At 46.0% G+C, this 13,279-nt stretch overlaps 1 protein-coding gene across 2 annotated transcripts in view; it reads right to left on the bottom strand.

Moving 5' to 3' along the window:
• DPYSL3 (dihydropyrimidinase like 3) overlaps window positions 1-13,279 on the bottom strand; it is a 66,858-nt gene that overhangs the window by 25,011 nt on the left and 28,568 nt on the right. For both annotated transcript variants that reach the window (XM_082651212.1, XM_082651213.1), the window contains 5 exons: window positions 13,094-13,182; window positions 8,350-8,534; window positions 5,739-5,903; window positions 3,380-3,441; window positions 2,389-2,469 (listed from right to left, as the gene is read on the bottom strand). In XM_082651212.1, coding sequence (XP_082507338.1) covers window positions 2,389-2,469; window positions 3,380-3,441; window positions 5,739-5,903; window positions 8,350-8,534; window positions 13,094-13,182 — 582 coding nt within the window. The remainder of the gene's footprint in view (window positions 1-2,388; window positions 2,470-3,379; window positions 3,442-5,738; window positions 5,904-8,349; window positions 8,535-13,093; window positions 13,183-13,279) is intronic.

A 13,279-nucleotide genomic window follows, 5' to 3' on the forward strand; every position in this document is an offset into this window, starting at 1 on the left:
GTTAAGAATAACATGTAGGGTTTCCCTGGTGGCGCAGTGGTTGAGAGTCCACCTGCCAATGCGGGGGACATGGGTTCGTGCCCCGGTCCGGGAAGATCCCACATGCCGCGGAGCGGCTGGGCCCGTGAGCCATGGCCGCTGAGCCTGCGCGTCCGGAGCCTGTGCTCCGCAACGGGAGAGGCCACAACAGTGAGAGGCCCGCGTACCGCAAAAAAAAAAAAAAAAAAAGAATAACATGTAAAGACCCATGGATGCCACCTGCCATGGGTGGGGGAGGTGTGGGCACCTAGAGGCACCGATCGCTGCTGTGATTACATCACAGTTTCGGTTGCTCCAAGAGGAAAGGGACCCTGTCTTTTTCACCTTCCCCCTCCAAGGTTTGGCACATAGTAGGCACTCAGTAGATATTTGCTGGACGAAGGGCTAAGGACGCTGTACTCTCCGACTGCCCTTCCAGCTTGAAACTTTTGAAAATGTCCCTTGTTGGTACCCTTAGAAAATACTTCTTGCTCTTTAGTCACTTTGCATAACGTGTAGCAAAAACTCCGAGTATAGCAGCTGCCTTCATTTAAACAATGTGATAAAATCTTTCAGCTTGAGCTGAATTTAATAAACACATACACGAAACTCATCCAAATGGAAAAGCGCCTTTATTCTTTTCCTGACCGGGAACAGATCTTCCCAAGGTGGGTTGGAGGCGGGGAGGCGGTGCGGAAGCAGACACACTCCTGTGCTAAGAAGCCTCAAAAGGAAGCTGGAAAGGGGCTGTGAGTCGGAGCCTGTCTGCCTCCACAGAGGCTAGGATGAAGAAACAGGGAGTCTGATTGCTAGGGCATCTGGAGGGAGGGCTGGGGCGTCTGGCTGCTGCACGGAAAGCTTGAGAATGGGGAGGAGAGACAGCTCCACCACCACCAGGATGCCTCCCATGGGAGCAAGGCATCTGGAGCCTCTTCGGAAAATGACTTCATTATCTGGGTGTGCGGGGGATGTGGGAGAAGGCTGTCAGGGGCCTGACTAATTAACCTCCTCGGTCATAAGGGAGTGGAAACTGCACGCTTAACTCACCTCCTCCGCTAGAGAGACAGCCCTGAGAGTCTGAAATCCTAACAGCTGGAGCCTGCACAGCCCGGGCGCTGCCTCTCCGGGAGCCTGCAGCTGGACTGGTGGAGAAGGACCCTTCTCCACCATCTCTGGGTAAAGATGCTCACTGAGGCACATCCCCTGAGAAGCTAAGATTGTGTTCTCCCAGTTGCTGGCTGTGATCCCTGGGCCAGTGACCTCATCCTTCAGAGCCTCAGTGTTCTCATCTATAAAACAGGGAGGAGGGTGGGCGCCACCTTGAAAGGCTTGGGCGAAGATTAAATGGGAACATACGAGAGCCCTGACTAGGGCCTGGCACATGGTGGGAAGCGCTCCCCAGGTGGGTCCTGCTGTTAGAAGCTGACGGGTCTGAGATGAGGGTCGGCCTCAGTGTGTTCCCACACCCCTGCCGACCACATTCGCCATGTCCTGGACAACTTCTAAAGCACAGCCCGAGTACTCGAGAGCTCTGGAATGCATCTGTTTTGGCTCCCCGCTATAGCCTAGTGCTGCACAAGGCACTGCACTGGCACGAAGCACTCAGGAAATACTCTTAAAAGAATGAATAATGGTTTCTTGCTGTTAATGTTATCGAATGGACTGAGAGCTGACACTGTTTGCTGGCTGCCGCCTCCTAGCGGAAGCCAATCCTGAATGCTTCCGAGATCAACAAAACCCTGGCGAAGACACATCTGTGCATCTAGCCCATTAAGCAACCCAGGAGATGGCGAGAGAAGTGCTTTCTGCTTCCTTACAAATGATCGATTTGGGCCTTGGGGCCCTTGCTTTCATCACTCTTTCCTCAGGTTTCTCAATATGATTTCTAGGAAATCAGTGGGATGTCTGATCCCCACAAGACCTGAATTCATTATCTAAGGCCATGAGTTCCGCAGTCCTGGCTCAGATTTCCAGCTTCTGAAAAATGCTGTCTTAGAGTTTTTCTTTAGGACTGAGCATGACACGTACCTTGGACTCATTTTCAAAACAGACTCAGCGATGCTCTCCCACTAAATGGCCCAATTTGAAAACCTCCTCTGCCAGGATGCCTTTTCTGATTCCCCAGAATGGCCAGACGGCTCCCTGCTCTCCAGCGTCTTCTGCTTTCTCCCTCGCTTGTCTATTTGCCCTCATAATTCCTCCTCCTAGACTGTGAGGTCCTTGAGGGCAGGTTCTGTTCTTAGCAGAGTACTTACGAGGGTGCCTGGCCCATACTGAGAGCTCTGGCAACGCTGAAGAAATGAGAAAACAAATGGGAGGCAGACCCTAGCCCAAGCAGGAAGTGTACTGCAGGGAGCTGCACTGTGTTACCTGGGCAATGATATCCCCATTCTCAGCGTGCACCTGAGCGATGGCTCCCAGCTCTCCCAGACAGGTGAAGATCTCATACAGCTGAAACAGAAATGAGTCTTTGTCACATTCACAAGACCCAGTGCTTTCAGCAATCTCATGCAAGGGCCAACGACTAGGGCCAGAGCTAAAATAAATGGGATGAACTAGAGGAAATAAGTGACTAGGGCAGAAATACAGACCAAAACATGCACAACCAAAGAGGAGTGCTAATCCAAAGGAACTCTAGGAAACTGTCTATATAAGGAACCCAGCATGTCTCCTAGGCAGACAGGGCACACATCTAACAGAGTGATACTGACCCCCCTACTCTGCCTCCTGCACATACTTTAAATGGAATTACTTCCCACTGAACTCAGATAGAGCTTCAGAATCCTTCTTAACACTCCTGAAAGGCACTGCAGCCTGGCCAGAAGCTAACTCAAAAGCTGAAACCTCTATCTCTTAGCCCCTCAAGGCAGACCACCCTTCATCTCCTTGCCCGGTGGTATGGGAATTCATTTTCTGTATTTCTTCTGAGAAGCTGAGATTTATCTAAAACAAGCACACCCCATGCATTTCGGAGAGAGAGAGTCAGAGGCAAGCTGGTACGATTACCCCAAAGAGTAGACGGCCCTCCTTAATCCCACAGGGCTGAGCACTTACACTCCCCCTGAGTTCCCGAGGGGTGTAGAGTTTGTTTGGTAGATGGGAGATTTAGACACGCCTTTCCTCTTGTCCTTTTGAGAAGGCTGCTGCCAGTAGAAATGTTAGTTCCCTGTCTGCCTTGCCCCGGGCACCCTGCCCGTTACCTTATTTAAAATGTAGCGTAAACGGCGAGGACTTCAGGAAGCTCTCTTGCCCAGCAGTCTCCCACACTGACCACAGTAACTCATGTGCAAAGAGCCAAGGTCACCGGCAACCACAGGAAAGCCATCCAGAGACCCCAAACCACACAGTGATGGGTTATTACCTCTGTGTTCGACATTTGATACAAATCCTTATAGGCCATGTAAACCATGAAGGAGTTCACCCCTGCAAGAGAGGGATGGGAGGGAAGACAGGAGGAAGACAGCATTATCACGACCCTGCTGCATCCTGTGCTCCCACTGTGACACCCCCCCGGGCCCTGAGGGCATCGCAGGCCCCTGCCCAATGCAAAGCGGATGCGTCCCATTCTCCAAGAGCATTTTTCTATTTCCTCCTCTATCCTGTAAAATTGACGATTCCTATGACGTCATAGCAGAATGGTCTCTTCTTCTGCGGCTCCTTCCTGCCTCCCCCTCCACAGTTCCCAGCCCAGAGGGCCAACAAGCCTCGACACTGCTCAAGGCAGGATACAGTGTCAGGAATCACTGCAGCACACTAGCCGTGTACACACACTAGGAGTGGCACCACATGCTGGGTCAGCGAGCTTGGAAACCCTAACGCCTTGAGCCTCGGTTTCCTCATCTGTAAAATGGAAAAATAACACCATCCTGCTTCGTAAGGTGGTTGGAAACTTTAAAAGACAACACATGCAAAACTCTTAGCACCAGCACGTGGTTGATCTCCTGGGAGCGGTTTATTTTGCTCTTTGTGGGTGCCTGCTCTCCACCAGGCCTGGGCAAGGTGTTGGGTCTGAGAGAGAACTAAGATCTAGAGCCTGTCCTAGGAGAAGTAACAGAGCTAATGCAGAGAAGTCAAGGTTCACCTTGGGCTTAAATATCTAAGTCATCAGCGTTAGAAAGAAAGAGCCATTTAATTTCTCCCCCCAAATACACTATTAATAGAGTAATTTACAGAAACAGGTGGGACTGGGGGACAGAGAGTCATTTAGAGGAAAGGAGGGTAATTTTGTTCTCCAGCCATTAGGGCCATCTCAGCCCACAGTACTCCAGGCCAAAAGTGGACTGTAATCTGGGACCTTCCCTACCCAGAATGGTGCAACTCAGGGCAGTTTTTCCCAACACAACCCTTCCCACAAGCCTCTGGGTCATCCGTGGTATGACTCAGGCCCTTCAGAAGGGAAGTGGGTGTTAAAGCCATTCACTTTTCTACCTAGTTGAGATGCAGTGTGAAAGGAGACACAGAAAGAAGGGAGACAGGAGACTTCCCTGGCGGTCCAGTGGTTAAGACTCCACACTTCCACTGCAGGGGGCGCGGGTTTGATCCCTGGTGTAGGAACTAAGATCCCGCAAGCCGGCTGTGCGGCCAAAACAAAAAAAGGGAGGGGTTAATCTCACCCTCTGTATCAGATAGTGAGAACTGGGCAGAGCTTGTGGGGTGAGCGGGGGATGCAAAGGAGAGCTCGTCCTCTGGGAGGTCATCCCCTCCCCCGAACCCCGAGCACACTGCCTTGCACTGCACTCCTGGCCTTTGCATCGAGACTGCTCATTGATAACTGTATTATAAAATTCGTATAATAATAATTATAATAATATTATTAGTACTAGTATCGTAGCACTATTGTTACTATTATAACAATATTCTGCATCTTGCGGCATTTATCCTATTGCTCTGCACCGGCCTGCTTCCTTTTGCCATGGATACTGGCAGAGGCCATTCCTCATACTCCCCTAAGTCCTCCAGGCCCCTCTAGGATGCGGAGCACGTCACATGTCTGCGGGCATGTAGAGAGGGTGGTGCGTGTGTGAAATACTTGACCATCAGAACACAGAAAGAAGTAAACATAGAAGAATCTAAGTCAATGGGAACCTAAATCATGGACTCTAGAGAGGACACAGACACACGCAGATACACACACACACACACACACACACACACACACACACACACACACACACACACACACACACACACACCTTTCAGGCCCTAAGCTCCTATCTGGAGTACGAACACATCTTTGCTCCCAGAAATGTCTTAGCCTTTTCCGAGGATGCGATTGTTACAGAACAGTAATGGTTGGATCTTTGGAATCACAATGATAGAGGTTAAACATTCCTAATCTCATATGTACTAGCTGTATGACCTCATGTAAGACGTCAACCTCTCCTGACCTCAGTTTCTTCCTCTGTACAATGGGCAGTATTGCACGGAGGTGCAGAGCACAGGCTTTGGGCAGATCTACTGCTTACAAATTCTATGATCTTGGGCTACTTATTCGGAAGCCTCAGGTTCTCCAACTGCAGAGTAAGGATAATAATCCCTATCTCATGGGGATCCTGTAAGGAATAAGTAGGATGGCATAAAGTGTCTGGTCCATAGTGGTACCCCGATATCTGGCATTCATACTCAGGGTTCCAGGGTCCAGCAAGGAGGAGCGACTAAAGGAGTGGACAGTACGGGAAGGACAGGCAAGGGGGAAGGGAGGAAGGCACATCCGGGCTCACCTTTGTCCTTGATCAGGCTCTGCACTTCCTGCTTGACGCTGTCATTCCAGTGGGTAATGTCCACGTGTAAGGAATAGTCACAGCAGCTCTTGCCATCGGCCCACTCCCGCCACTTCTCATAGGCCTCCGTCAGGCTGGACTCGGGCTCGGGCACCACGTGGTCAACTGAACAACAGAGGCCCCGCACGGGCGATTCATCAACACAGCCTTTGGTCCCCTCTGTACAGGTCTGCTCTTGCTTGCTTAGCTACGACAGCAAAGTCTCTATTTCCTGAGCATAGGATTAACCTTAGAAAGGGTTCCCGGGTGGTTTCAAGGTTGCTGATGGTTCAACTGTGACTTAGCTGTGGGATCTTGGGCAAATTACTAGCTTCTCTAAACCGTAATTTTCTCATTCTTAAAATGGGCACCAAGTGGGGATGGGGACGGGGTAACACTGCCTTCCCTCTAAGTTTGTTAAGGGATTAAATGGGAAAATGCATGGGAAGTGCTTCACCTGATGCCTGGCACATAGTAAGCGCTCCCTAAATATTAGCTATCAATTGATGAGCGCCTACTGTGTGCCATTATTACCAGCATTACAGGAGTCACTGCTGGTGATCCAAGTTGGACTCCCTTTTACGGGCAGAAGGAGGGGCTTTAAAGTTATGTCTGGGCACAAGAGAATGAATGCTCGTGCTTACTGCCGTAGCAAAGACCTGGTATCGGTTAAGTGAACTTGACGCTTGGCCCACAGATATTATTTCCATGCAAACTTTTTGTCCAGAATATGGTTTCTTTGAGGCCAAAACCTACTCTTGCAGTACCTGCAATGGTGGATAATACTTTTAAAAAGAGTAAGATTTACACCAATAACATTGGTGAGGTTAAGGCAAAAATTAGAGTTTTTCATAGTTCCCCATGGCAGTCGAGAGAAAGTATGAATTGGTACAACTTTCCTAAGAACAATTTTGAAATGTATATCAAAAACCATGACATTTTTCATACCTCAACAATTATTCCTATGCCTAAGAATTATCCCTAAGGAAATAAACATGGCTATATGCAAAATCTGGGTTCTGAAGATGTCTGCCACTATTTATATATTCGTGTAAGTGAAAAACTGGGAACAAAGTCTTACAATAGGGAAGTTTGGTTAAATACATAAATTGTGATACCCTCATAAAACGGATGTCAGGAGTCCATTTAAAATTTGGTAGAATAAAAATAAATGAATGGAAAGATATACATGACCTATTCATCAGTGAAAACAGAAGGCTAAAGCACAGTATGTTTATTACAATCCTTTTTGTTAAATAGAAAAAAATATACAGCCAAACTGTGACAGTGAAGTGAGATTTATGGAGTTTTTTTTCTTTTCTGCATACGTAGGGTTTTTAAAGTATCTACAAAGGACAGGTACACTTCTGTTGTTCTTATATGCTTTCCTGTCTTCTCACGTGGAGCTCCTTCCCTAATGCAGAAGCCCAAGCCTAATGCATATGTCCAGGATTCTGAACAGGTCCAGCTCCTCGGCAAGATGGCAGAAGGCCGGGCCAACAGCACTGATTTCCTCAGCCTTCTAGCACAGGCAGCCTAAGTGCGCTTATCGGAAAGCAAAGGCATGGAGCTACGTTACTGATGCTTGGACCCACACCAGGGCCTTCGTGGGCAGGCCGCTGCCGAGAAGTCAGCTGGCTTCCTCCCTTTGGTCTCCCAGAATTGCACCTTTTATGGCCCTGGCACAATTTTCCTGGGTTCCCACACCCAACTAGCTGAAGCTGAACCCTGCTACTGCTCCCGTTGAAAGGAAGCAAAAGACAGTGAATAATACAGCTCAGCCTGTACTGAGTTCTTAAGTGGATGTATACCGTGGTAAACAGTGCTCTTGCTGACCAAGTCGGGGGCCAGGGCTGGGACGGGAGCCAATTCATTGGGATTCCTTTGGCTTAGGAAGGAGTGCCCTGGAATGCTATCTGCTCAGTAATCCTGGCATTCAACTCCCTAGGTCTCTTTGGAATTGCAAAAGTCACCAGAAAAACAAAACAAAACAAGAGAAACAACCCCCCAGCTTGCCCAATCTTAAAGATATGAATTGGTCAAAACACAGCACAGACTAAATAACACTAACCACCAATGAAGCCTCCTAAGCTCTCAAGAACTGTTAAGTCTCATCATCATTCTCTCTGGGATGCTTCTCAGCCCCATTCTCACTGCTCTGCCTGTACTCTCTGCCCCTGCTGCCTCAGACCCAAGTTGGAAGTCCTGAAATTACTTTTTGCCCACAATCCACAACTTTTTCAGTCCACTTTCCACAGAGACTGGCCCAGAGGTGATACGTGCTGATTCCCCACCCATGGTATACCGGACCCCTGCTCTAAGACAGACAGAGAAGACACCTGCTTTCAAGGTCATGAACCTCCTGAATCTCCTCTATGTGGTTACAGGAGCTGCCAATGTCCTCACCATAACCAGCTTTTCTCAGGTCTCATCAGGCAGAAAGTCTAAAAACTGAATTGAGGGGAAGTGTACGAGTTACCAACAGAGACCACTGCAGTTAACATGTTAGTTAAACTCACTCCCTAGGAGCCCTCGCACGCTTTACAGAAATGTGTAAAGTCGGGGGACTTACTGATCATGGTGGTGCCCCCCGCTAAGGCAGCCTTGGTCCCTTGGAAGAAGTCATCCACTGTGGTCATTCCCTTGTAGGGCATCTGGAAGTGAGTGTGGACATCGATGCCTCCAGGGATCACCATTTTCCCATTGGCCTCAATGGTCTTCACCCCTCCAGGGACAATCAGATTGTCTCCAATTTGCCTGGTGAGACAGGGAAGCAACCAGCAATTTAAAAGAATGACTTCCAAGATAAACACAGTATTATAAGGATTTGCAATGTTGTAACTTATGTTTATCAAAGTAGTCTTTTGCAAGTGATTCACAAGTTTAGCAATCTAGAAACAAATAAAGACAGGTATCCATAACAGAAAACATTTTTTTTATTACAAGACATTGAATATAGTTCCCTGTGTTATACAGTAGGACCCTGTTGTTTATTTTATATACAGTAGTGTGTATCTGTTAACCCCAAATTCCTAATTTATCCCTACCCCCCTTTCCCCTTTGGTAACCATAAGTTTGTTTTCTACGTCTGTGAGTTTGTTTCTGTTTTGTAAATAGGTTCATTTGTATCATTTTTTAGATTCCATATACAAGTGATATCGTAAGATATTTGTCTTTAACTTCCTTCACTTAGTATGATAATCTCTAGGTCCATCCAGAAAACAATTTTTTTATAGACACAAAACAATCTGATATGCTGTTTGGTAGGACCGTGTGTCCTGGCTTAGCACTGTAACCCCAGTGGCTTAACCATGTCTAGAATATAGGGTGTGTAATAAATATTTTTTAATAAGTGTTTTTAGTATCCTTTTCATTTTGTTCTTTATTTAAAGGTCAGGAAGAACATTTGCAGAAGGACCGAACGGCTGTAAAATAATGAACTGTTAGGAGAGACTGAAGGAGGTAAAGAATCATTTTAAAGAATAGGTGTGTGAACTTTGCTATCCTCTAAATGGGTTCATCTGTGCTCCTAATAACAAATGGAATCTGTCTAGGGCATTTCACAACTCAGACTTCACTCTCAATTCCATCCTTCCCTGATAGTTTATCTGTCAATCACAGCTGATGGCAGATTCTCAAAGAGGAAGCCAAAGACGCAGATGCCTACACCAGCTGCTTTTGTACGGTCAGCATCTCAGCAGAAGTTTCAAGCCAAGGAAGGTGATTATGACAACCTCCACCAGACACAGCTTCACCCAAGAAGCTTCAGAGCATCCCAGGGAGGCAGAGAGGGGGAGACTGGGGTGGGAAGGAAGCCAGTAAGTATGCCAAGGGCACACTACACATGACAATGGGCAAATACAACTACTCCTAGCACAATGTAACCACATAGACCATCTATGTTGCTTAGTTCACATCCTTGATTGAAACATCCAGTTAATTCCAGGTAGACTTATGATTTTTTTTTTTTTTTACTAAACTTATTTTATTCATTTTATTTTTGGCTGCACTGGGTCTTCATTGCTGCTCGCAGGCTTTCTCTAGCTGTGGCGAGCGGGGGCTACTCTTCATTGTGGTGCGCGCGCTTCTCATTGCAGGGGCTTCTCTTGTTGCAGAGCATGGGCTCTATGCGCACAGGCTTCAGTGGTTGTGGCATGCAGGCTCAGTAGTGGTGGCGCACGGACTTAGCTGCTCCACGGCATGTGGGATCTTCCCGGAGCGGGGCTCGAACCTGTGTCCTCTGCATTGGCAGACGGATTCTAAACCACTGCACCACCAGGGAAGCCCTAGACTTATGATTCTTAAGGCTCTACATTATCATGAGTCCTCTCCTACCTTGGGGACACATGTACCCCACTGCCAGTGGCATGAATACTTTCCGCTTTTGTTCACAGCCAGCTAAGAAAGACACTTTCCTGGGGTAGGAAGAAGTCTACCACTTGCCTGACAAAATCTAAGTTCTACAACTAAAATTAAGTCTTCCTGACATCTCTAAGAGTTCACCCTTACCACGTCACCACTCTGCCATTCCAGAGCCACCACAATTCAAAACACACTGTGGAAAAAATGCAGCCTTGATTGTAACTCCATTCTAGTCCAGATACTGGCCAGTGTGTTCTCATTTCCCTCCCTCACTGATTCACCTCTAAGAGAAATTGAGAACCAAGGGCATGAAGAGTTGCCTGGCTTGGGTGTGCCTACGTATGTATGCTTCTACCAATTTTGACAACTGGTATAACACCCAGTCTGAAAAAGAAAAGCCTTCCCTCCTTTTCCCCACTGAACCAATCAAGGTTCCCTTAATCCTTGAAGGCATAGCTTCTATCTCCCCTCCTTGGTCAAGTTTCTACTGACAGCCAGGTCTAATAATTAAGAGTGTGGCTCTGCCCTGGACGTGAGCTATGTGGATTCGCAATCTTGGATCTGCTAATACTAGCGTTATGACTTCGGCCAAGTTACTTAACCTCACCATGTCTCAATTTTTTCATCTGTAAAATGTAATAAAAGTGCCTCCTCCATAGGTCTGTTGTGTAGATTAAACATTAATCTGTGTTAAGCCCAAAGAACACTGTTAGTTAGGCACATGAAAATTTAGTAAATACTAGCTATTATAATCAATAACCACCTTAATCTCACATAGCCCTCTCCTTCCTCTGGATCTCATCTGTTCTACTAATTTAATACTCGATATTGATATTATCTGGTGATGTCACGTGCTTTGCATGTACAGACATGTCACTTCCCCTAAAAGACTCTCAGGTCCCTGGGGGAAAAGAGCACGATGATTTGGGTCCCAGTGATATCTACCATAGCGTGTGACATAGTACGTGTCCAGTGCCTGAGACAACTTCTTTGCACATAGCAGGTACTCCATCAATCTTCACAGGAAACAACTCTGTAAAAACTGGAGGAAATTATTTCTGTTTTTATGCTCTGTGAGTTAAGAATGTTGTTGGAGATATATCATTTTATAGGACTGGATGAAGATCATGTTTATACACCCTTTTCTCCACCACCAACACACACATCTGATGGTTAATTTCCTTCTATAACATCGTTGACAAGTGGCCTTCCAGTCTATTTTAATAGAGATGGCAAAGAAGACTCAGTTTTTGTATTCAACTATGGTAGTAGGTGCCTGAATCACTGCGTGAAGATGGATTCTGAGCCTGTATTTAGGGCTCAACTGTGAAAAGTTCTGTGATCAATTAGTGATGCCTGCTATGAGCTCTGGAATGAGGAAGAAGCACTAGGTACTAAATTTTTTTCCAACTCTGAACGTCTCTAAATGAGGGAACACACTTCCACCAGAGAGTGGACTATACACAATAATGTTTTAGTAAGAGAAAAATGTAGAATTAATCATGGCTCATATTTTGAAGAAAGTACTGTTTTACACTGGTTGGCTTGTCTAACAATTCCATTTTTCCTGCTTCTAATACGAAAAAGTATTTATGCAAATTGGCAAGATTACCAGACACAAATATCTTCATTCTTGCATTTGTTACTCATTCATCGATTCATTCATTCACTCATCCATTCATTCAATGCATTGATTAATATGTTGATCTTTAGCAAGTTATTTACTCTCTCTTCCTCTTTCTCCTCTATCCTCCTCTGAAAAGGGGGTAATAAGAGTACTCACTTCATAGGATTGCTGGCAGATTAAATGATAAGGCATGTAAAACATTTAACGCAGTGCCGGGCACATACTATATACTCAATAAAAGGTAGCTCTTACAAAAGTCTCTATATGTTAAGTACTGGGGTAAGTGCTGCAGATACGGAGAAGAATAAGATATGGTCCTGGCTCTAAGAGTGCCAACAGTGTCAGAATTGCTACGATTGATAAAAGCACAGGGTTTTTAAAAGCTCATCAAATGGAAAGCTAGCCTAGATTTAGGGGCTGGTAAGGAATGTTGGCCTACAGAAAGTTGTATTTAAGCCAAGTTTCCAAAGATACGTAAGCAATCTATAACCAGAATCTTAAGCTAGCCAATGAAGCTGAATAAGATAAAAATAAAACTGAATGAGGCCAGGGATGGCTCATATGGTGGGCTGGATATACCAGTTTTATACAATACCTTATCAATGTGGGGAAGTACCCGGCTTTATGTGATGAAGGCTATGTGTAAATCAAATCCCTTTTTAAAGGTCACTATGAAGCTACCCATAAAGGTTACCTGGCTGTGCTACTTACAGGCATCCAATAGCAAACCATTTTGTAAAGTAATTATATATCCCTAGAGTATCTATTTGGAAACCTTGCCTGTCCTATGTATGTCCTATCTGTGCTCTGCCTATCCACGTCCTACCTAAGATAAGGTTCAGTTTAAATGCCCTCTCCATCTCAAAACCTTCCTCTGAAGGGATTTCTCCTCCCTGTGCACTTCTAAATTACTTATCCTCATTTGAGCTCCTTTGGTACCTATTACACTAAGCCTTATATTTTTAGGGTGCTGTGATTTGTGGACGTTTTCCAGTGACCTTAAGGACAGTGGTGACATCTCCCAATTCTCCAAGACACATAGAGTGCCCATCAATGCAGCTTGCCCAAAGGGGCCCTTAACATCATTTGGGTGACTGAATTCAGATTTTTCATTTCATTCATGTAATCCAAGTGAACTAAGGCTAGCTCCCATTTTTAAGGGATTATGTGCATCCAGACTGAAGGGCTAAAATAAAAACTCATTTTTAAGGAGGAGAAATGAAACACACAGAAGCGACGGGCTAGTGAGCAAGAAAGAAGCAAGTTTCCTTCTGAGCCTCTAACGAAGAAAGTTCAAAAGACAAAGCAAAGGGTACTATATACCTACTTTATTAAGCCGTCTTCCATGTAAATATCAGCGTAAAAGGATTGATCATCGTTGACGATTCTGCCTCCCTTGATCAGAAGACGGTCGCTCTAGAAAAGAAGGAAAACGGGAGTCATTCTCACAGCTAGGATTTCAGAGAAGAGAGGTCTGCCGAGGTGCTCCCCATTCATTGTTTTAGAGGTTTAG

This window comes from Grampus griseus (genome assembly GCF_964374135.1).
Source record: "Grampus griseus genome assembly, chromosome: 3".
NCBI classification, from domain to species: Eukaryota; Metazoa; Chordata; class Mammalia; order Artiodactyla; family Delphinidae; genus Grampus; species Grampus griseus.